Genomic DNA, 26,140 nt, shown 5'->3' with positions numbered 1-26,140 from the left:
GGAAAGTAACTGTTTAACAAGTTGGATAAAGCACATTTAGGCAGTTGTTCTCGCAGAATAAAGCTGTCTGGTGTTATTCTGTGATAACAACCTCCAAGATGTACTTTAAACCGTACATAAGACATGAAGGTTTTGTAAATAATAACATCATGGCGTGAAAAGCAACACATAAATACATTTAAAAAGTCACACACACAAAGAAATACAAAAATACCATTATGATAAACAAATACAAAATAAAAGTCACACACACACACCTTTGGTAATGACGGAGGCAGAGAATCCATGAGGTTTTGGGCAGCTCTGCAGTTTAGCACAGAATCGAGATGATCGTGATGCTGTTTTCTCCCCTGAGAAGAAACACTCTTTTAGGTGAGGTGAATTGTCACAGTAAACTTTACTGCGAAACACTACAGTGAGGTTTGTAAACACTTACACTAGCCAAAATGTATAGCTATTTGTAATGCACATGTACATTTATTCATTTAGCAGATGCTCTTATACAAGAAGCTCTTCACATCAACAGACAGAAGCACTATGTAGATGCCATGACAAGTAAAATTAGCACCCTCCAAAGTCCTTGTAGCAGTGTGTTTGCAAGTGTCTGGTGCATATGGAAAAGAATAATACATCGTATAACGTAAAACTTTTGATGTTGCATGTTGTAGTAGTAAATGTTGACATTTAAATTAGTGGCAAGATTTAGATTTATTCACGCTGTAGTAATACAATTAACCAGTGCTGACAAATAAAGCCTTATTTTTACTGTGTGTGTGTGTGTGTGTGTGTTGTGTTTACTCACAGGTCTCGGTTTGTTCTGCTCGAAGTGCTTCCTCACCCATGTCTCACCTCAGACGATCAAGTGTTTGTTAGTGAACTTTGGCCCACGTGAACCTACACACACACATGCAAGCACACACACATGCACATACAGCAAGAGGGAGAGTTTAATAATTAAAGCATACTGATTCCTTCCACATTCACACACAGATGTCTGCTTTTGTCACTTATGAGGACATTCCATATTCTATGCATTTTTACAATAGAAGACAACTATCCATCAACCATTTATAAAGTAGGTTTTGGGAAGTTTAATCATGTAAAAATCATCACAAAATCTCTAATGTTCTCCACTAAATACACTTTTAAAAATACTCAGTTTTTACCAATAAAACCAGTACATTTCAACGGCTTTCAGTGTGTTTTGGGACACTTTCCATCAGAATTAGAGATTTACACACACTTTACAATACGGCTGCATTAGTTACTGTTGGTTATAGTGTATTTATTAGCATGAACTAATAATGAACTAATATTTGTACAACATTTATTAATCATAGTTCAACATTTACTAATGCGTTATTACAATCTAAAGCTAACATTAGTTAATGTGAGTTAACAAGAACGACTAACATTAGTTAATATTAACAAAGATGATTAATACTGTAATAAATGTACTGTTTAATAATTTTTAATGCTAAAAAATATATTAATTATTACGACCTTATTGTAAAGGTTACCCAATTTCCATTAAAACCAATGCAGTTCCCATTATAACCATTTTAAAACAATATTAAATAATAAAACTGTAATAAATGTACTGTTTATTGATCGTTAATGTAAAAAAATACATGAGCTATTGCAACCTTATTGTAAAGTCTTGTCCAATTTTTATTAAAACCAATGCAGTTCCCATTATAACCATCCACAAACAACATTAAGATGAATAATACAATAATAAATGTACTGTTTATTGATTGTTAATGTTAAAAAATACATGATCTAATACAACCTTATTTTAAATGTTACCCAATTTTTATTAAAACCAAAGCATTTCCCTTTATAACCGATTAAAAACAATATTAAGATGAATAATACTGTAATATATGTACTGTTTATTGTTTGTTAAAGGTAAAAAATACATTTCTAATACAACCTTACTGTAAATGTTACCCAATTTCCATTAAAACCAATGCAGTTCCCATTATAACCATTCAAAAGCAATATTAAGATTAATAATGCCATAATAAATGTACTGTTTTTTGATTTCAAATGTTAAAAAAATATGTGAATACAAGTTTATTGTAAATGTTACCCTTATTTATATTAAACCCAATGCAATTTTCATTATGACAATTTAAAAATAACATTAAGATGAATAATACTGTAATAACTGTACTGTTTATTGATTGCTAATGTTAAAAATACATGAACTAATGCAACCTTATTGTACTCAGTTACCCAATTTCCATTAAAATCAATGCAACTCTCATTATAACCATTTTAAATCAAGATTAAGATGAATAATACTGTAATCAATGTACTGTTTATTGATTGCTAATGTTAAAAAACATGTAAACTAATACAATCTTAATGTTAATGTTACCCAATTCCCATTATAACCATTTAAAAACAACATTAGGGTGAATAACACTGTAATAATTGTACTGTTTATTAATTGCTAATATTAAAAAATACATTAATTATTACAACCTAATTGTAAATGTTACCCAATTTCCATTAAAACCAAAGCATTTCCCATTATAACCGATTAAAAACAATATTAAGATGAATAATACTGTAATATATGTACTGTTTATTGTTTGTTAAAGGTAAAAAATACATTACTAATGCAACCTAACTGTAAATGTTACCCAATTTCCATTAAAACCAATGCAGTTCCCATTATAACCATTCAAAAGCAACATTAAGATAAATAATGCCATAATAAATGTACTGTTTATTGATTTCAAATGTTAAAAAATACGTGAATACGTTTATTGTAAATGTTTTCCAATTTATATTAAACCCAATGCAGTTCCCATTATAACCAGTTAAAAACAATATTAAGATGAATAATACTGTAATAACTGTACTGTTTATTGGTTGCTAATGTTAAAAATACATGAACTAATACAACCTTATTGTACTCAGTTACCCAATTTCCATTAAAATCAATGCAACTCTCATTATAACCATTTTAAATCAAGATTAAGATGAATAATACTGTAATAAATGTACTGTTTATTGATTGCTAATGTTAAAAAACATGTAAACTAATACAATCTTAATGTTAATGTTACCCAATTCCCATTATAACCATTTAAAAACAACATTAAGGTGAATAAAACTGTAATAATTGTACTGTTTATTAATTGCTAATATTAAAAAAATACATTAATTATTACAACCTAATTGTAAATGTTACCCAATTTCCATTAAAACCAAAGCATTTCCCTTTATAACCGATTAAAAACAATATTAAGATGAATAATACTGTAATATATGTACTGTTTATTGTTTGTTAAAGGTAAAAAATACATTACTAATACAACCTTATTGCAAATGTTACCCAATTTCCATTAAAACCAATGCAGTTCCCATTATAACCATTCAAAAGCAACATTAAGATAAATAATGCCATAATAAATGTACTGTTTATTGATTTCAAATGTTAAAAAATACGTGAATACGTTTATTGTAAATGTTTTCCAATTTATATTAAACCCAATGCAGTTCCCATTATAACCAGTTAAAAACAATATTAAGATGAATAATACTGTAATAACTGTACTGTTTATTGGTTGCTAATGTTAAAAATACATGAACTAATGCAACCTTATTGTACTCAGTTACCCAATTTCCATTAAAATCAATGCAACTCTCATTATAACCATTTTAAATCAAGATTAAGATGAATAATACTGTAATAAATGTACTGTTTATTGATTGCTAATGTTAAAAAACATGTAAACTAATACAATCTTCATGTTAATGTTACCCAATTCCCATTATAACCATTTAAAAACAACATTAGGGTGAATAACACTGTAATAATTGTACTGTTCATTAATTGCTAATATTAAAAAATACATTAATTATTACAACCTAATTGTAAATGTTACCCAATTTCCATTAAAGTTTCCATCCTGTGTAATAAACCGTCAAATTTCCATTAAAACCAATGCAATTTCCATTATAACCATTTAAAAACAATGCATTATTACTATTATTTTTAGGCATGGAGTTCATTTTTAAACGTAAAAATTAATGTAATGTAAATGTAAAGATTTTTTAGCAGCAAGCAAATATTTATCCCCAATAATAGTGCATATGGAAAATATATGATAAACGTTATAGTGTATGTGTGTGTGTGCATTATTAAAGCATGAAAAAAAGAGTTTAGAGATAGAAATGAGTGAGTCTCACCTGCTGAAAGCTCAGAGAGAAACAGCAGAAACACACACACACACACACACACTGATTCACAGACCTGAGACCTGCGGCACGTGACCACAGTGAATCAGTGTGTGTGTATCACATGAACGCTGCTCATCACAGCAGTGATGTCCTGAAGGTGTGTGTGTGTGTGTGTGTGTGTGTGTGTGTAACGTCACACGTCACTCACGCTGTTTGTTTTAAAGTCCTGATGTTTACATCCTTTTATTCCTGTTTATAGAGCAGCTGTCTGAGCACAAGTGAGATCAATTACATGTTCAGTGCCACCGCTGCCCCGTGTGTGTGTGTGTGTGTGTGTGTGTGTGTTAGAGAAAGAACATCATTTGAACCACAAACCACTTCCATTTATAGTCAGAGGCCTGCCAGTGTGTGTATATACTGTGTGTGTCTGTGTGTGTGTGTGTGTGTGTGTGTGTGTGTGTGTGTGATGTAAAATGACATTCCGTCTCAGTGTCTTTTTACCATCATGAATCTCTCTCTCTCTCCTCTCTCATCACTCACTCACACACACACACACACACACACACACACACACACACACACACACACACACACACACACACACACACACACACACACACACACACACACACACACACACACACTGTTCTTCTGTGCAGTGTCTGTGTGTCATCTGGACAAACGCCACACAAGTCATCTGCTATATTTCAGTTTGTCTCCTGATCAGACAGACACACACACACACACACACACACACACACACACACACACACACACACACACACTGACACTCCAGAGTGAATGAACGAATGAACAAATCAAGCTGAAGAAATCAAAGTGGTCTCACAAAACAAAAACTAAGAGTACAAACACAATAAAAATGTACCATAGCTTCATATTTTGTAGATTAAAATTGTGTATTGTTAATTTATTATTCATAAATTATATAAAGTAAAGAATACTGGAGTAATTTATAGTAAATACAGTAGTGTTTTCGAACCACACTAAAGTGTGTCCAGCATACTGTAAATATATATGAAAAAAATTGAATATATACTGTGTGTATATTAGCTAGCAGTCGTCACCGCTATCACAACAGAGTGTGGTTCAAGATTGATAATAAAAAATTCATTCATCCATTCATTTTCTTTTCGGCTCAGTCCCTTTATTAATCAGGGCGAAATGAACCGGCAACTTATCCAGCATTTGTTTTTCGCAGCAGATGTCTTTACAGCCACAACCCATCTCTGGGAAACATCCACACACACTCATTCACACACTCATACAATTTAGCCTACCCAATTCCCCTATAGCGCATGTGTTTGGACTGTGTGGGAAACCAGAGTACCCGGAGGAAACCCACGCCAACACGGAGAGAACATGCAAACTCCACACAGAAACGCCAACTGAGGCAGCGGAGGCTCAAACCAGCGACTTTCTTGCTGTGAGGCAACAGCACTACCTACTGCGCAACTCCGTCGCCTAATACAAATTATTTCATATAAAAGTTATTTTATTTTTGTTTACTTCAGCTAAAATATTAGCATTTTGCATTTTGTGACCTTCTTGCACTGAGCAACTTTGACATCAAAAGTTGAATCTATGACAAAAAGTCAAAATTATGATTTAAACTTTTAAAGTTATGACTTGGGGAGTCAAAATTATGATATAAAAAAATTATGATTTACTTCAGTTAGTCTTAGCATGACTTATAAAGGCAAATATATAGTCGAATTTGACTTAAAAAGTAAAAAATAAGACATAAAAAGTCTAAATTATAACTTAAAAAGCTAAAGTTATGACTTATGAGTTAAAATGATGATATAAGAAAGTTGAAAGTATGATTTACAAAACTGTCTTAAAAATGGACCCTTTGCTGACCCTTTAGCAAATCCAAGGGCCCCCTTTTATTTTTTTTACCTCACAAAAGTGTATATATTAATTGTTGTTGTTAGTATTATTATAGTTATTATTAATAATTTACTAACTAATATTATCTAATTTTCCACTATTTGATTTATATTTGATTATTATATATATATTTTTTCTATTTTATTAAAATAGGCCTGCAAGTATGGAAAATTAAGTAATGACGTAATATGAACTTTAAAGTTCAAACAGGCTGCAAAAAAAACGTTTGCAATACAGAAAGAAATACTCCGCATTATTGACGAAAAAAGGCATAACGCAAAGAGGCATTTCCCGTGTCATAGCGCAAATTAATTCTTCAGCCAATGAAGGCACCTCCTTCCTCCATGGGCCCTGTGGCTTCAGCCACACCTAGCCCTTATGCTGTGTTCACACCAGACGCGGAACATGCGCATAAATTGCGCTAATCGCGCGTAAATAACCGCGTGAACATTTGAGTTTACTCGCTTCATTCGCGCGTCAAACACGCTTCATTTGTGTGTCAAATTCACTTCAGAACAGACGCGGATTCGCATGATGGGCAGGGCTTCTGTCTGCCCGAAGACTCTAGCTTCATAGCTAAAGGGCTAACATGGATTTTATGAAGAAAATAACAGTGTTTATGTGCTTTATGAAGGCTGAAAAACAGTGTCGATACATTTAGGGTCGTGTCTAGGGCTGATGCACCAGCTCTGTGAGCTCATAAACTCCTCCAGAAACTGAACCTGGATGACGGAGGCTTTCAGCGGTGCTTCTGACTGAGCCCAGCCCAGTTTGATGAACTGCTGTCGGTGAAGGGAGGATTTCCCTCGGAACACCGACTACAGGTTCTACGTCACAATCACTTCCCCACAAGAGCAAGCTTTTGATTGGTTAACGCGGTGCGAATGTACGCTGAAGTTCAGATTTTCGAATTCGAGAGATTCCTGTGAAACGCTCATTATGCGCGTCAAACGCGCAAAACGCTCAATTCGCCCCGCACCATTCGCGCAATTTGCATCATTCGCGCCACGCCATTTGTGCGTATTGTGCCGCAGGATGTCTATTCGCATGTTTGCATTGACTTACCATGTAAATCACTCGCGCTTGGTGCGCGTTCTGCGTCTGGTGTGAACGCAGCATTGCGTTACTCCGGCCCTGCCCGTCTATAATCACCACTATCCTGTGTAATAAACCATCAAATTCTTCTGTTTTCTGTTAGGTTTTCTATTAAATGACTTTTATATTTAATTTACCACCTTGTCTTTATGTAGTGCACAGGTGTCGAACTCAGTTCCAAAAGGGCCGCAGCTCTGCACAGTTTAGTTCCAACCCTAATTAAACACACCTGATCAAACTAATTGAGTCCTTCAGGCTTGTTTGAAACCTACAGGTAAGTGTGTTGGAGCAGGGTTGGAACTAAACTGTGCAGGGCTTCGGCCCTCCAGGAATTGAGTTTGACACCCCTGATGTAGTGCATATTTATATAGCGCATCTATTGTGTATGGTGATACACCTAAAGCGCCTCACAATCATGAGGGGGGGTCTCTCCACACCACCAGTGTGCAGCGTCCTCTTGGATGATATGATAGCAGCCACAGGACAACGGCGCCAGTGCTGCACCACACACCAGCTATAGGTGGACTGGAGATACAGTGAAAGAGCCAATTTGGTGGATGGGGATGATTAGGAGGCCATGATGGGTAAAGGCAGATAGAGGGAATTTGGCCAGGACTAAGTGCCATGGGATTATTAATGATAGCACAGAGAGTCAAGACCTTAGTTTAACGTCTTATCCGAAAGACAGCGATCACTCGCAGTTTAGAGTCCCCTTCACTATACTGGGGCATTAGGAATCACACAGACCGCAGATTGAGCGCCCCCTGCTGGCCTCTCTAACACCAACAGCAACCTAGTTTTCCCGTGTGGTCTCCCATCCAGGTACTGACCAGGCTCAGCCCTGCTTAGCTTCAGTGAACAACCACTCTTGTGCTGCAGGGTGACATGGCTGTGGATCATTTTAAGCTGCGTCTCAAATCTGCACACACACAAACGCACACTGTAATTAGCATTGCCAGTGCTCATGACCACTAACACATTGAACGTCACTGGTTCAATCAGTAAGTGTGAATTACAGCAAATGACACACACACACACACACACTGCTGTTCTGACCAACATACAGATGACGATACGCAGTGAAACATCACTTTATTATAACTATTATGATCATACTGCTGGTTATATGCACACACAGCTAATAAGACAGGGTTGTGCAAGCCAACAAAACAACATGCAATAGGTGTAAAAGACACACATATGTACAATTACCGGGCACACACTGCCGCATCAGCTTTTCCTTACTGCCACGCATGCTTGACCAGTACACACAAACATCTCTAAGAATGTCCATCTTGTTTGTCTTAAACACAGTGAATTAATGAGCTAAAAGTGTTAGGAATCAAATGATGGTCTGTGTATGTGCATTAGAAAAACAAGACATTGGTGAGTATGGAGGCCAATCTCTGCCAGATAAGAATCAGAATGATTATTTAAAGGGCACCTATGGTAAAAAAATCTACTGTGTTGGTATAGTGTATAGACCGTCATACTGGGGTGATATGAACACACCCAGTCCTTTTTTTTTCAATTTAACTACAAAAAAAAGGGTCGGCCAATTGGAGCTGTTTTCAAATCGATCGCACCATTACGTAGGTGTGCGATCCCCCCGCCCACCGAATTGATTGACAGCTGCGCGCATTAACATGTCCCGGTAGTCACGTGTATATGTCAACAAGACCAGACATACACAAAGCAACCGGGAATAAAAGGTCTGTTCTGTTCGCTAGGATCAGCAATCATCATCAAATGTGTTCAAGAGTGAGTTTCACATGTTTAAAGTGTTTTAAAACAGAGTATGTGTGTAATTAATTACAGCGATTTACTTCAGCTATACTTCATCAGCACAGCCGCGTGTCAGAACAATTATAAAAGAAGACGCTTCAATCCCGGTTTGTGGAAGTTAAATCAGGTTTATTTTGTACATTAGCATAACAGATATCCACACTTGAGGTTAGCCTTAACTAGGCTAAGCACGCTCTGTCTGTCTGCCTGCCTGCGTGTGTGTGTGTATCATCTGCAGTGTGTGTGTGTGTGTGTGTGTGTGCGCGTGTTAACCTTGTAACGATATTGTGTGTGACTCATCAATGCAACTTCACAATACTGATTAGTAAAGGTTAGTTCTTACTGTAGTATCTCACAAACGCTACGTGAGACCTCCTTCCTTTAAGTCTGTCTGTTGTCTGACGCAGCTGAGGGAGGAGGCATGTAGTGGGCGAGAAAGTGGGCGGGAAAGAATCGTCTTAAAGGCGCAGTACGACAAAACCACCCCCTGCTGGAAATCAGAATAAAACAGCATCTTGTAAAAGGTATAATGAAAAATCTGATGGGTGTTTTGATCTGAAACTTTATATACACATTCTAGAGACGCAAAAGACTTATATTAAATCTGAAAAAAGGGGTAACCTAGGTGCCCTTTAAAAGTCAAAATTATTACATAAAAAGCAGAGGTCGAAATTATGATTCACACCAGCAAGTCGGTGTTATGACTTATAAAGACAAAATGACCAGATATAAAGTCAAAATTATGACTTATTTAAAATTTAAAGTTATGACTAAACCGAAGTCGAAATTACAAAAATAAAAAAGCTGAAATTATGATTTAATTCAGCAAGTCAGAATTCTGCAGAGACCCGGAAGGGATGTGATGGTGGGGGAAAAAAAGGTGGAAGAAAAAAACGGTAACACTTTATAATAGCTACACACTATGTTTAACCACGCGGAGTGACACAAACAACTGAGGTGTGGATCCACGTGCAGGTTTTTTAGAATCGTCCGGCAAGCAGTGGTCAATATAGGGGCAAACAGATGTATGAGGGCAATCCAGAGTCGAAGTCAAAATATCAGGCAGATGGTCAGAGGCAGGCAGCATACAGGGAGAACTGGATAAACAAGGCTAGGTCTAAACATGGGTAAACAAGACAAGGAAAACTGCGTTTTAGTGTCAAAGGATAAACAAGACTTGGCAAACTGAATGGGTGAGTGTGTGGCTTAAATATGTGTGCAATCAGTCTCTGACAATCCTCAGGTGGTGCGAGTAATCAGTCTAGATGAGGAAGCATGTGTGAGTGTGGCCGGAGTGCATGTATGAATATGTAGTCCATCAAAGGCGGAAGTGTAGTTCATGGTTATTGATGGAGCAAACCAGCGATCTTATATAATCCGATCGCTGGTAATCGTAACACTATGAATCATATATTAAGCATTAGCATCTTGTGAATTCATAATTTGTTAAGCACTAACTCTACATTAATAAACATTAGTAAGCAGTTTATAACTGCAGCTACAAATGCTGAATTATTGACTTATGTCAAAATTATTATACAAAAAGTCAAAATTAAGACATAAAAAGTCAAAATTATGGTACAAGAAGTCAAAATTCTCACTTAAAAAGTAAAAGTTATGACTCAAGTTAAAATTATGACCTAGCAAGAGAATATTATGATTTGAAAAGTTGGAATTATGAGACCAAAAGTCGAAATTATTATTATTATTATTATTACTTAAAAAGTCAAAGTCAAAATTACGATTTAAAAATGTTAAAATTATGATTTACTTTAGTAAGTTGGAATTATGATTTATGAAGACAAAATTACCAGATTTACAGTGGAAATTATGACAACAAAAAAAACAATGACAAATCGAAATTGAGACAAAAAGGCAAAACTACGACTTAAAAATTTTGAAGTTATGATTTAAACTTTATATATATATATATATATATATATATATATATATATATATATATATATATATATATATATATATATATATATATATATATATATATATAACAAATAAGACTTTCTCCAGAAGAAAAAATATTATCAGACATACTGTGAAAATTTCCTTGCTCTGTTAAACATCATTTAGGAAACATTTAAAAAAGAAAAACAAATTAAAGGGCAGGGGGGCTAATTATTTTGACTTCATCTGTGTGTGTGTATGTATATATATATATATATATATATATATATATATATATATATATATATATATATATATATATATAGCATAGGTTACAGTAACCTACTGCATAGGTTATAATTTACTTTAATAAGTCAGAATTCAGACTTATAAAGACAAAATGACTTGATATAAAATTGAAATTGACTTAAAAAGTGAATATTAAGACATAAAATGTTATGGCTTGAAAAGTTGAAATTATGACTTAGCTAGTCAAAACTATAATAAAATTAAAACTGTGATTCAAAACTATGAGTCATAATTATAGCACTGAGGAGCTCACAGCACCCTTTGCTAATACTTCCTTTCTCTATGTTCTTCTGTCAATAATCTCCAGCATCCTGCGTAATAAAAGATGGAAAGTCTTTCCACTGATAGAAGTATTTAGAAGAAGTATCTAACTGTAATATGAGCTGTATTTCACCGTAGGACAGGTATGCGGTATGTTGCTGCATTTTAAAGTTGCATCGTTATAATTACTGTGTATTTTACAGCAAAGATATACATACAATACTGTAAATACATACATATACAGTAAGATAAAAGTGTGCTGTAAATGTAAATACAGTATTTCTGCTGTAACTGATTTAAAGTAATTTACAGGTGAACTAAACTGTTATGTGAACTGTGCTTTACTGTAGGACAGCTATGCAGTATGTTACTGTATTTTAAAGCTGCATTGTAAAAATTACTGTATATTTTACAGTAAAGATTTACAATTCTGTAAATACATATACAGCAAGATAAATCGAGCTAAGATAGACTGTAATACATATGCATGTTTGTGCTGTAATTGATTAACAGTAAGTTACTGGCGAACTGCTGCCAGTGAGTTACTGTAGTTTCTACAGGAAACTGTTTACAGTGGATTGCAATGTCAGTTTTTTTCCATTAAGGAGCATCCACAGCTCTGCTCATTGCTCCTCTCAGCTCAGAGTTTCGGGAACGCAGCTGATGTTTCCGTGTGGAGCTCCATTGTGCGGCGGCCGGGCGGAGGGCCGTGATTGGCTCCTGACGCTGCAGCGGCTGGTGCTGGAGCTCTTGCGTCTGCTGACGGCGGCGCTGCCGTCCGACTCCATACGAGTGACCGTGAACACACTGCTCTGCCGCTGCTGCTGGAAACGAGCCGTCTGGAGCTCCAGCTCATCACAGTTCGACATCTGAATGAAGGGACACCAGCGAAACACCCGCTTGAACCCGGCGCGGAACCTGCAGCACAAACAGAGCCAAAACTATTGTAAGATGGGATTTAATAGGACACTTCTGCAAGCTGTGTAGGTATAATGTGTCCACTGTCATATTGGAGTGATAGAAACACAGGTTTCTTTTTTTATTTCCTGCCATAAAGGGCTCCTATTTTACCTTTATCTTTTACAAGATAAAAGATAAGTCTTTGGTGTCTCCTGAATGTGCCTGCAAAGTTTCAGCTCAATATACACATCAGATTATTTATTATACAATGCTGATAATGCCCATTTTGGAGTCAAAGGAAAGTGTTGCTGTTTTGGTAGCTTGTGCCTTTAAATGCAAATTAGCTGGAGCTCCGCCCACCCTGCTGCCTGTTATGTCATATAAACAGCAGTCAGTGATAGTGACAGTGACAGCGACAGACACGGATGAAACAGAGATACAGTTATTCATTCATTCATTTTCTTGTCGCTTAGTCCTGGGGCCAACTTATCAAGCAAGTATTTACGCAGCGGATGCCCTTCCAGCCGCAACCCATCTCTGGGAAACATCCACACACACATTCACACATACATTCATACAATACGGACAATTTAGCCTACCCAATTCACCTGTACCGCATGTGTTTGGACTGTGGGGGAAACCGGAGCACCCGGAGGAAACCCACGCGAACGCAGAGAGAACATGCAAACTCCACACAGAAACGCCAACTGAGCCGAAGCTCGAACTACCTACTGTGCCACTGTCTTGCCCTAGAGATACAGTTTATGAGTCAAATAGCAAGTAAGGTTATTTGAAGTATCTGTGGTGGAGTTAAACGTCCACAAACTGGGAAGTGTTTGTCGTGTGTTTGAAGCATCTGACTTTATGCAGCCGTGGTGATTCCAGTGATTATGAATTAGTGATTTTACTGTCCTTATTGCGAACATGCTCTGTTTTTAAAACCGTTTTAAACTTGTAAAAGTCATTGTTGAGGTGCAGCTGATCACAGAGAGTTGAACAGATCTTTTAATCCCAGTTTCTTTGCAAATCCTGCTCTGTGGACATGTTTAAACTAGTGTTGTCAATCGATTTAAAAAAATTAACTAATTAATCGCACTTTTAAAAATAAAATTAATCGTGATTAATCACATTTAGAATGAAACTTGTAATTTTGGCTTTTTAAATGTAAAATAATGTAAACGCAAGACAAAAACTGTTTAAATTCAAAATATAATTGTTTATAAGAATTTTTGTTCATCTTGTAACACAGATTTCTTTATGTAAACAACAAACCCACAATAAACCATCAAGATCCTGGCTTGACAGCCATATTTAATACCGAAATTAAAACACAGGCATGTTAATGCCATTTGAATTTTAAAACAATCAATGCCAGTAAAGAAAACATTGATTTCCATGTTGGATTCTAAGTGAACTGCAAAAAAATGCCAAAATACAGGCATTGCAGATATGGAAAATGGAAAATTGTAATAATAATAATAACGTACTGAATACAAAAAATTGCACTCATTGTAAAGTTGTATTGCTTTGAGCTGAATTGTCCTCCTTTACATGCAGTCAGTTGCTAAAACAGTCCAGTTTGTTGACAGTATCGGGGGACAATGTGGACCTTTTCTTTTGAATGATGTGAGCTGAGAGAGCAACGCAATTTCACGGCAAGTCGTAACTTTTTGATTTAGTGCGCACACGCACAGACACACACACACACACACACACACACACACACACACACACACAAAGAAAGAGAGACGCGCGCAGGACAGCGCAGCCAGAGTGACTTCCTTCAGATTCAACACGCATGATCGCGTTCATTAAATTTGCTTAAACTAAGCATTCTAAAGTATGGCTGTATTTAACGAGGATTCTGACAACAACGTGAAGCATACGCTTGCTTTTAAGGGGGAAACAATTCCCTGAAAGAAAGAGCCGAACTGCAGTTAAAGTCCACCATTTAATAATTTGGCAAATAATTCGACTACAGATGTCCATGTAAACACAGTCACATTGTCCCCTGTGTGTGTGTGTGTGTGTGTGTGTGTGTGTGTGTGTGTGTGTGTGTGTGTGTGTGTGTGTGTTTTGACTCTGAAAGTCAGCGCGCCCAAATAGACACTCCCACACCATCCCTCTTTTCTTCCTCCGACACTCCCCCCTAAACAGAGCTGGACACGCCCACTTTTCTGACTTTTTCCAAAGTAGAGGTGTGAAAACATCCTGCTGAAACGAGGGGCTTTCATGGCCATTTAAGAGAAAAAAGTGCCAGAGCCAAAAGCTGCAGTCCAGTTTAGTCTCTTCCTTGACAATGTGACCAAAGCCCAAATACTAAGATATGCAAACTAAACATTCAAGCAGTGATGGTTTTGTTATTCTCTGTCTTCTTCAAAGAAGATAAAGAAAGAGAAAATATTGAGTTCATCCAATCCACTGCACAGAGAGGAAAGCAGTTCACCTCCTTATAAAAGAGCTGCGTGGGATTATCTCGAAATGCACAGTTTCTGTCAGGAAATCAGCGATGTTTTGATACTGTGCTTGTAATACTGCATAACACATATTTCTATAAGCAATTTCTAAACAGCCTTAAAGTCTATCCTTTCCTGGCAGTACATTAAAGGTAATGACATACAGACACACACACTTGCCAAATAGCAGCATGACAAAAGTGCATGGCAGGCACTGAATCCAGCATACAGTAGTCTACAGCAGTGTTTCTCCACCATCCACCATATTGTGCCTTCATTTTACACATTTTATTTAATAATAATAATAATAATAATAATAATAATACATTTTATTTAAAAGGCGCCTTTCTAGCAACTCAAGGACACCGTACAATCAACAAGAGCAATAAAACAACAAGAGAAATAATAAAATATACACTGCAATAGTGCAGATAAAATTAAGTATTAAAAGCCATCTTAAATAAGTGGGTTTTGAGTCTTGATTTGAACAGTGTGAGGGAGTCAATGTTTCTGATGGCAGGTGGTAGTGAGTTCCAAAGCCGCGGAGCAGAGCGGCTAAATGCTCTGTTGCCCATAGTTGAAAGGCGAGAAGAAGGAACAGACAAGTGGAGAGAGGAAGAAGATCGCAGGGTGCGAGAAGGAACAGAAATGTGGATGAGGGCAGACAAATATGGAGGGGCGAGATTGTGGATGGCTTTGAATGTTAACATCAAGATTTTAAAGTCAATTCGAAAATGAACAGGTAACCAGTGAAGCTGCTGCAGGACAGGGGTGATGTGATGAGAAGAAGGGGTTCTGGTGATGATACGGGCAGCTGAGTTCTGGACCAACTGAAGCTTACGGAAAGATTTATGAGTGAGACCAAAGAGAAGAGAGTTGCAGTAATCTAAACGAGATGTGACAAGGCTATGAACGAGAACAGCAGTGGCATGAGGGGTAAGAGAAGGGCGGAGACGGTTAATGTTGCGTAGGTGGAAGTAAGCAGACCGGGTGATGCTATTGATGTGAGAATCAAAAGACAGGGTGCTATCAAGGATGACACCCAGACTCTTAACCTGTTTAGAGGGATAAATGGAACATTCGTCAATTGAGAGAGAAAAGCTGTCAGTTTTGGAGAGTGTTGATTTGGTACCAACAAGCAAAACCTCAGTTTTTGAACTATTTAGGAAGTTAAGAGAGAGCCAGGACTTGATTTCTGCTAAGCAGTCTGCAAGGGATGTAGGTGGAAAACAAGAAGAGGGTTTGCCAGAGAGATAGAGCTGGGTGTCATCCGCATAGCAGTGAAACTGTATGTTATATTTACGGAGAATATTACCGAGTGGAAGGAGATAGATGATAAAAAGTAGGGGCCCCAGGACTGAGCCCTGGGGAACACCCGAAGAAACTGTAAAATGCTGAGAAGTGAATGATTTGAGTTGAATGAACTGAGTGCAGCCAGAGAGATAGGATTTAAACCAGTCAAGTGGGGTATTAGTGATGCCAAGAGTGGATAGTCTATTGATGAGGGTGCTGTGAGAAATAGTGTCAAAGGCCGCACTCAGGTCTAGGAGAATGAGAATAGATATTTGTCCAGAATCAGCTGCCATGAGAAGGTCATTGGTGATTTTAATCAGGGCAGTTTCTGTGCTGTGGAGTGGGCGGAAGCCAGACTGGAACTGTTTATTTGTAATAAATTGCGAGTAACAGCATTCTGAGATTTGTCTCTCTGTGTGTGGTGGCTCTGAACTGTCAAAACACCTCTCAAAACACTTTTTACGCATGTTAAAAACGTGGGAAAACTTTCAGGCGGTGTGTAAATGCAGTTGACACAATGTGCAAGCTACCAGCCTAAATTTGTGTGTGTGGGTGAATCTGTAGATCTGAAGCTGACCAATCAGAAAGACAGATTTGCAGCACTGCATAACAAGATCGTCAGTAATGACAGTTTACAGCAGACAAGGTTATAGGTCACGTTTGTTACATGGATGTCTGGAATACTCCATTCTGATTGGTCTGTCCTCTACATAAGCTCTAGATGTGTTTGTACCTGCTGTTGAGGCAGCAGTAGATGATGGGGTTGTACATGGAGGAGCTCATGGAGAGCCACAGCACTGACAGATACACCTGCTGGATCCACTTGAACCTCCTCAGCGCTCGGTTGAAGCTCGTCACAATGAAATACACGTGGTATGGGAGCCAGCAGATGGCGAACGTCACCACCACGATCACCATCATCTTCACAACCTACACACAAAACACACACTGATGGTTACATTACTACAGCTACTTTAAAGAGAGTGTCAACTACATCACAGGGCTCTCGTTTAAAAAACTGTGTGTAGAAACCATCCTAAAAGTGAACGGCAGAATAAATTGTAATTATTACGGCTCATATAATGATTTAAAGAGGTTTTCCCCGCCCGTAGATATTGATTTCTGTGCTGATGATTTAAAGTGGGTCAATGGGGTATATGCAAGAGGACTTTTAATTTGAAAATATACTGTGTTGCAATATTGATGTTGCAAAAGGCACCGTTTCAATTGAAAATAGTTACATAAACCGTTCACTGAAAGTTTATCGATGGCTAAACAACTCTTGTGAACAAAATGTGTTAAAGGGACCATCAAGATAAAGTAATAATCTATTATTTTTTTCAATTTAAAGATGTTTATCCTGCAGCCCACGGTTGAAAAGAGCAGGCTCATAATGCTGTGGTGTAAGATTGACCTTCCTCTTGGCCTGCAGGTGATCCAGGAGGTTTTCTGAAGAGTGTCCTGGGAAATCTCCACCCCACAACGTCAGTCCGACTCGGCTGTAGGTCACAGCCATCAGTGCAAGTGGAAGGAGATACACCAGCAGTGCCACAACCACATGATATCTGCCAACACAGACACACAGAGATGAGCAGAATACCCTCAGTGAAGAGCACAGCTGTGGCTTTCTGCACAGTCTCTAGATGCTAATAACAGGTATTCTTATTAAGCCAGTAAAACAAGCTGTTATATTATTGGTATGACTTATACCCTGCTGACAAAAACAGTATAAAATGTATATGACCAGAAAGGAACTAGCTTAGGACCAGGCAAGAAAACAGCTTAAACCAACAAAAACCATTTTAAACCAGCTCACAGCCAGATAAGGAACAGCAACAAACCATCTAAAAACAGCTAATCACTAACAAGAACCAGCTTAGGACCACCAACAAGCCAGCTTCAAAAAGTTAATGACCAACAAAAACTAGATTAGCATCAGCCATGAACCAGCTTAAACCAGCTAGTGACCAACAAGAACCAGCTTAGGACCACCAACAAGCCAGCCTAAAAAAGTAAATGACCAACATAATCCAGATTAGCATCAGCCACGAAACAGCTTAAACCAGCTAATGACCAACAAGAACCTGCTTAGGACCTGCTCATGACCCAAAACAAACCATCTTAATCCAACTAATGACAAGGCCAGAACCAACTTGGGTCCAGCAAAAACAGCTTAAAGCAGCTCATGACTAACAAGAACCAGATTAGGACCAGCAAAGGACAAGCAGCTTAGAAAAAGCAACAAACTATCTTAAACCAGCTAATGACCAACAAAAACCATCTTAAGACGGCCAACAAGCCAGCTTAAACCAGCTTATGACCAACAAAAACCAGCTTAAGACCAGCAAAGAAAAAACAGCTTAGGACTCATAACAAACCATCTTAAACCAGCTCATGACCAACAAGAACCAGATTAGGACCAGTAACAAACCATCTTAAACCAGCTCATGACCAACAAGAACCAGATTAGGACCAGTAACAAACCATCCTAAACCAGCTCATGACCAGCAAGAACCAGACCAGCTTAGGACCAGTAACAAACCATCTTAAACCAGCTCATGACCAGCAACAAACCATCTTAAATAAGCTTGTGACGGCAACAAACCATCTTAAACCAGCTCAAGACTAATAATAAACCAACATAAACCAGCAAAAAACATCCTAAATCAGCTCATGGTCAACAAGGACCTGCGTAGGACCAGCATGACCAACATGAACCAGCTTAGGACCAACAACAAACCAGCTTAAACCAACTCATGACCAACAAGATCTAGCTTAGACCAGCAAGAACCTTAATCATCTTAATCCAAATATTGACCAGCAAGAACCAACTTAAAAAACTGCTTAAACCAGCTCATGACCTACAAGAACCAGCAAAGAAGAAGCAGCTTAGAAACAGCAACACACTATCATAAACTAGCTAATGACCAACAAGAACTAGCTTAAGACCACTGACGAGCCAGCTTAAACCAGTATAAGACCAACAAGAACCAGCTTACAGCGTAGCCATCTTAAAAACATCTAATGACCAACAAGAACCTGCTTAGGACAAGTAAAGAACCAGCCTAAACCAGCTCATGACCAACAAGAACCAGCTTAGGAGGAATTAAGAACCTGCCTAAACCAGCTTAACAAACCGGCTTAAACTATTGCATGACCTGTGACAAGCCAGCTTAAACCAATTCATGACCAGCAAGAACCAGCTTACAGTCCATTCACACGGGGCTTCAGCGTCAACGCTTGACCGTGGGCGTGTCTGAACTTGGGGTTGACACAATCATCATAGCAGCGTCAGCCAATGAAGTAAGTCTGCAATCAGCTACAGTCTGAGCTGGGGTATTTTCATAAAGCAATTTGATTGGCTGACGCTTCCACTGGCCCTTAAAAAGTTGAGATTTTCCAACGTCTGCAGCAAGAAAAGCTCAGTGCTGACGGATCCTCAATGCAGTTCGGCAATGCCTGACATCACTGATTCAAAGTGAACGGGAAGCGCTGACGCTGACGCCCCGAGTGAATTAGGAGCAACAAAGAATGAGCTTAAACCAGTTAAAACCAGCTCATGAGCAGCAAAGAAGCAGCTTAAACTAGCAGGCACTGCTCACATGAATGCGTCGTCATCTTTTCTCGGCCAGGCCACATAGCAGACAGTCCTGTGTGGCAGAACTTCAGTGACGGAGTAGAAGCAGAGAGGAAATGACAGAAACGCCGCCAGAATCCACACACAAACAATCACCGCTTTCGTGACCTTCGCCGAGAGCCGGGGCTTCATGGGGTGGATGATCGCCATATACCTGACCAAACACACAGAGAGAAAGAACTGAACTGGAACAAAACATTTACATTTTTCATTCATTCATTTTCTGCGGCTTTTCCGGGGCCGGGTCGCGGGGGCAGCAGTCTTAGGAGAGAACCCCAGACTTCCCTCTCCCCAGACACTTCCTCCAGCTCCTCCGGGGGGATCCCGAGGCGTTCCCAGGCAAGCCAAGAGACATAGTCCCTCCAGCGTGTCCTGGGTCTTCCCTGAGGCCTCCTCCCAGTGGGACATGCCTGGAACACCTCCCTGGGTAGGCGTCCTAGAGGCATCCGAAACAAATGCCAAAGCCACCTCAGCTGACTTCTCTAGATGTGGAGGAGCAGCGGCTCTACTCCGAGCTCCTCTCTGGTGTCAGAGCTCCTCACCCTGTCTATAAGAGTGCGCCCTGCCACCCTTCAAAGGAAACTCATTTTAGCCGCTTGTATCCGAGATCTTGTCCTTTCGGTCATTACCTAAAGCTCATAAGCATAGGTGAGAGTAGGAACGTAGATTGACCGGTAAATCGAGAGCTTTGCCTTTCGGCTCAGCTCCTTCACCACAACGGATTGGTACATTGACCGCATTACTGCTGCCGCTGCACCAATCCGCCTGTCAATCTCACGTTCCATCCTTCCCTCACTCGTGAACAAAACCTGTTCACAATAACCTGGAACAATACTTGTCAGTTTTCGATATTAGGGTCACGCTTTTGTTATGGTTCCGTATATGATACATTTAGTTAAAAAACTGTATAATATGAGCAATATACCACGAGTAGCAGTGCGATATGGCTGTATATTGGGTCTGGAGGAAGCGTGCATTGGCTAGTGTGTAATATGCTATGAGTGTGATATTGTGTTGATGCAATAGTTTGACGGCATATTCGTGTATATAAAAAAGAAAATCAAACACGAAGAGTCTCAAAACCCATTTGTATGAGGAAATACAACTAATATTATAGTCAATATTATAGAACTTCTTCCACCATTCATACACATCTGCAGCTGACGTCAGGACAGCAGAAGCCACCTGGGGTAAGGACTTTCCTCTAACTTCTCTCGAGTAAAACTTCTCTCCGATTCTCTACAGTAAAAGTTTTTTCTACAGTTTTTTACCAGCTATGTTTATATCTAAAGATGTGAATTTGATTTATGCACAAAACGATAATATTGTAATATTAAACTGTAGTTATTCAAATATTTGTGATCAAAGCATGCAGCGTTTCCACCTAATAAAACTGATTTAAAGAATCAAAAAGAACAAAACGAAGATGATAGCTAAAATGTTGTAACGTTGCAAAGTAACATTGTAAAATCTGTATACTTTATTTAATGTATTATAAATCTATTCTTAATACATTTTTATGCCTTAACATAATAAATGTGCCTAGTTAAGTATCTAACAATGCATTATTACAGTTTAAAGAGGAGCTATTAAGCAAAAATCACTTTTATAAGGGGATTAAACACAGTTGTGTGTCAGCAGTCAGTGAATATATCTAGATTCTAATGGTAAACATTAATTAATTCAATTTGTTATAATCAGACTTGATCAAAACAGTCTGCAGAAACACTTTGATTGACATTCTCCTTTTGTAGGTCATCAGAGAAAGCCCCGCCCACTAGTGACCATCTCTACCTCATTACCATAGGATAGTCTTGCGTTTGAATCTGCCACTATGCTGACACACAGAAATTTGTAGCTCCGCCCTCAGAGCACAGTCTTATTTGAATTTAAAGCGACAGTCACCAAAACAACACAACTAGGATCAAAGTCTAAAAGGGAGTCAGAAAACATTTTATATGGGGTATCAGGAGTTGGAACATCAGAGACTTGTTTTACTTATTTTTCAGTGACTTTACTTACTTCCCTTTAGTTTGACTTTTTATTTATTGTTAACTATCTATTTTATTTCAGTAACAACAACATAAACAAACAAAAAAACTTTGTACTAAAAAAACATTGTACAGTAGAAAACAATACGTCCCCACAATTCATTTAATTCAAGCATATGTGTGTGCACTGAAATCATATTCATTGGATTGACAGTTATTTTAAGGTAAGTGGTTGCAAACAATTTAAATGGGCTGAAATGAAACAAATTAAGTTGAACATTACTCCATGTTATTTGTTTAAATTCAGCTCATATAAATAGTTTGAAACCACTTAAATTAAAACTTTAGTAAATCCTAATAATATTTTTTTCAGTGTGTGTGTTACCTGTCCAGGGCGATGGCACTCATAGAGTAGATGCTGGCGAACACGGCGGCCACCGGGTAGAAGTTCTGGAAGCGGCAGTAGGCGCTGCTGAAGTACCAGTGCCCATGCGCGCCGTACACGAAGTTCACCAGCGCGTTCAGCGCGGCCACACACACGTCCGACACCGCAAGATTTAACAGAAAGTAGTTAGTGACGGTCCTCATCCGCTTGTGTGCCACAATAATCCAGATGACGATCAAATTCCCGGTAACGGCCACCAGCAGCACCAGAGCAAACGCAACAGACCACAACGCGACGCGCCATGGTGGCTGCACGAACCGGTTGATGTGCGTAAAGTTGGAGGAGTTTCTTGGAGAGGACATGATTATCTGAAGACCCCAGTCTGACTGACTCTCTCTTTCTCCCTCCGTGTATGTGTGTGTGAATAGTTTCTACAGGGGCGGATAGTTTGTCAAACAGCATAAATCAAATCGCATCTACAGTGCATGAACACTTCTGAAATGATTCATCTTTATTTGCGTATATCGCTTCCGTTTAATCTACTTCAACGGATTTCTTTACTCTCATGATTTACACACTAAAAAATGATAAAAAAATAATTCCTTGGATTCACAAAAAAAAAAAATTAAGTTAAGAGCTTTGTAAACAATTTATTTGAGCTGAAATTAAACAAACAAGTTAAGTTGAATATTACAAAATTTAATTTGTTTAAATTCAACACAAATAAAATGCTTTTTTTTCATCAACAATTTTGCTGACAGCATTTTTTTTCAGTGCAGAAGACAGCAAAAAAAAAAAAGTAAGGTAACTGGTGGCAAACAATTTGTATGGGCTTAAATTAAACAATTTAAATGTAGTCATGTTTGTAGTAACTTAATTTGATGGTTTAATTTCAGCCAATATAAATTGTTTGCAAGCACTTACCTTTAAAAAAAAATGTGTAAATGCAATGGATCATGCACTGTGTTCATGCATTGCAAATGCAATTTAATTAATGCATTAATCATGCAAGCTCTGGGACAAATGTCCTCATTAATGGACTATTATGTTGCTTAGTTATGAGCCCTCCCAATCAACTCAACATATTATCCACATAACTTTCATTCTGTACCATGTTGGAGATGCAGCAGGACAATAAACAGCCGTTCACGAGTCTTTCATGCAGAGAAATCTCCTCAGGTCTTTGGATAATTCTGCATTCAGAAGTTATTTCCAATCACAGGTTTAATATAATGTGGAAAAGATGATTTAAATATTTTCCAGTATAGTCATTTAAACATCTTTACCTAAGCCTCTTGATGGTTGGTCTCTTGCATCCGAAAGGCTTATGAAGATTTACATTCTTCTCTTACAACTCTACACAGCAGGCACAGAACGTCGACATGACGTCAGATTGGGGATGTTGCATTTTGTTTGGAAATGAAAATTGGGTTGAGGTCAGAACCCAACCTCAGGCCGACGGTCCGCTGTAAAATTGTCAAGCATTGACCGGTCCGCAGTGATAAAAAGGTTGAGGACCACTGTTACAGAGTTTATATGGACCAGTGTTTCTCCTTCATGAACATGTAAGTGTAATTAAAATTGTTGCCTCGTTTTCTGTAATTTGCAAAATATGTATTTGATTGTGTTGTTACGTTTAATCTCTCTGCGTGGCTTGTAATCTTGTATATATTATAGATCAGTGCTTGTACTGTATCTCTCAGGTTAAATCTGTATGGGCTGTTCACATATTTGGTCCAAAACCATGTTGAAACGCGACACGTGCTTCTTCGTTTTCAGATTCCCTGCTGAAAAATCCTGCTTAAACCAGCCTAGGCTGGTTGGCTGGTTTTAGCTGGTTGACCAGCCTGGTTTTAGAGGGGTTTTGGCCATTTCCAGGCTTGTTTCCTGCCATGTCCAACCTGTTCTTAGCTGGTTAGGCTGGAAAATGACCAGCTAAATCCAGCTAAAACGAGCTTGATTAGCCTGGTTTAAGCTAAGCTGGACATAGCTGGTTTTGGCTGGACTCCTAGCCTGGCTAGGCTGGTCAAGCTGGTTTTAGCTGGTCATCTCCCAGCCTGACCAGCTAAGACCAGGCTAAAAATGGCTGGAAACCAGCCTGGAAATCCCTCTAACACCAGGCTGGTCAACCAGCTAAAACCAGCCAACCAGCCTAGGATGGTTTAGACTGGATTTTTCTGTGGGGTTTAAATGCGTTTTGCGCTCGGAATCTCTGTGTTTGGGCTCGGGGGAGTTTTCCAGGAGAAATAACAAAATGGGAGGGTGGTGGTAGATAGGTCTAAAACATGGGAGACTCCTGGGAAAAGCGGGAGTGGTTGCAGGTATAACTCTGAACTCTTCATAACCATGGTGGACTTTTCTCTCTGTCTCATGCTAAACGCAATCGACCAATCACAACAGACTGGGGCTGCGTCCGAAACCGCCTACAACTCAGTAGGTACTGCATTTCAATTTAAACGTACTACTCTGCCGTTAGAAAAGTATGCTCTATACCAGTGGTCACCAAACTTGTTCCTGGAGGGCCGGTGTCCTGCAGATTTTAGCTCCAACCCTAATCAAACACACCTAAACAAGCTAATCAAGCTCTTACTTGGTATACTTGAAACATCCAGGCAGGTGTGTTGAGGCAAGTTGGAGCAAAACCCTGTAGGGACACCGACCCTCCAGGACCAGGATTGGTGACCCCTTCTCTATACAGTATGAATGTGAAAAGTATGAATGGAATTCGGACGTACTACATCCGGCATTTTGTCATGGTCACATGACTTACCTGCGTCAGTTGCGTCGCTTCAGTCCCATTCATGAATTATCTCGCGGGGCATCATGGGATAGCACAGTGTGCATGGAATGCGCACTTCAGAATGTCGCAGGAAGTAGTAAGTCATCCGGGTACTTCTCGCATTCTTATTTTCGAATTCTATGAATTCAGACATACTACTCGGCTCGCATGCTGATTTTAGCGTACTGTATAGTATGGAAGTACGCGGTTTCGGACGCAGCATGGGTCATCTGACCAATCAGCGCAGATTAGCTTCACACTAACTATATGTTCACACCGAAAGCGGCGAGAGCGTCAAAGTAGCCGGAAGTCATTCATTTTCAATGAGAGCCAGCAGCAATAAGCGGCGAGGAGCAGAGCGGCGTGTCTTCGCCGGCGTGCGCGTCGAGGAGAGTTGAAATGAAGTCAACTTTATAGTAATGAGCTATGACGCGGTTTGGCGGCAAGCAATCAGAATAAAGACGTCCACCGCTTGATAGCAGTTCAGAGAACACAGAGCTGTGAACTTTGGTTCCGACCATAGTTGTTCCCAAGGGTTTGATGATTGCGGTCACCGGATTTCCAATTATTTACAATGTTTTCCTACAGGAACATGCATTAAATAACCTACTGATGTTCATTCATGTTATATAAATTTATCTTTAAAAAGCGGGAATCTCATGCGATGTGACAGTACAAAACAGTACTGCTGCTTCAGGATATTTCAGACATATGGACACATACTTGATAAATAGAGCAAAGCCACACCACACGCAACTTGATCTTCCATTGTTGTATGAATATGATAAGAAGTGCTCAACATTTTCACGCTAGAAACATGTTTTATGCAGGAATGTAACTGATTTGCTGCAACGGCTCCTTTAAATACGAGATCAATGTAGCGAGTTTTGACGCTCTCGCCGCCGGAGCTGAAGGCAGACAGCGTTGTCGCCAGGGCGGCCAGAGCGACCTTGGACGCTCTCGCCGCTTTCGGTGTGAACGTACGGTAAGGAGGGTTTTGGGAACAAATGAATCGCTAAACAAATCATACAGGAGTCGCTGGGATAATCAGGTAAAAATAAACGCATATTTTAAGACCATGAAAGTGTTTTTTGACCTTGCACGCAGATCAATTTATTGTTGGAGACCAAAATATGAACATGTATAATGCATAACAGGAGCTCTTTAAATATGAATTGAATAATAAATAGAACATATAAAATATCCCAAACACTAAGAAATGAAACTAGTTTACTT

At 38.7% G+C, this 26,140-nt stretch overlaps 2 protein-coding genes across 3 annotated transcripts in view; both read right to left on the bottom strand.

Moving 5' to 3' along the window:
• Nucleotides 1-9,391, bottom strand: part of LOC101885283 (sodium/hydrogen exchanger 9B2) — a 21,401-nt gene extending 12,010 nt beyond the window's left edge. Inside the window, exons 1-3 of one of the 2 annotated variants that reach the window (XM_087307901.1) lie at nucleotides 9,335-9,391; nucleotides 803-894; nucleotides 258-350 (exon numbers count right to left, since the gene is read on the bottom strand). In XM_087307901.1, the coding sequence (XP_087164027.1) occupies nucleotides 258-350; nucleotides 803-842 (133 nt within the window). In that variant the 5' untranslated portion in view covers nucleotides 843-894; nucleotides 9,335-9,391. Of the gene's footprint in view, nucleotides 1-257; nucleotides 351-802; nucleotides 895-4,209; nucleotides 4,364-9,334 lie in introns of those variants that run through there. The other variant, XM_087307900.1, reaches the window with a different exon arrangement.
• Nucleotides 9,392-11,572: 2,181 nt separating this feature from the next.
• On the bottom strand, nucleotides 11,573-22,602 carry LOC100333270 (neuromedin-K receptor). Its single transcript, XM_087307903.1, has 5 exons — nucleotides 22,126-22,602; nucleotides 19,715-19,903; nucleotides 17,527-17,677; nucleotides 16,846-17,042; nucleotides 11,573-12,381 (listed from the first exon to the last, which is right to left on the bottom strand). Exons 1-5 carry the CDS (start codon nucleotides 22,485-22,487, stop codon nucleotides 12,099-12,101), a joined length of 1,182 nt encoding a protein of 393 aa, XP_087164029.1. The 5' UTR covers nucleotides 22,488-22,602; the 3' UTR covers nucleotides 11,573-12,098.
• Nucleotides 22,603-26,140: the final 3,538 nt, after the last annotated feature.

This window comes from Danio rerio, chromosome 23, assembly GCF_052040795.2.
Source record: "Danio rerio strain M-AB ecotype USA chromosome 23, GRCz13ab, whole genome shotgun sequence".
Taxonomy (NCBI): domain Eukaryota; kingdom Metazoa; phylum Chordata; class Actinopteri; order Cypriniformes; family Danionidae; genus Danio; species Danio rerio.
Note: the sequence above shows the minus strand (reverse complement) of the source record. Positions and strands in the feature narration are given on the sequence as shown.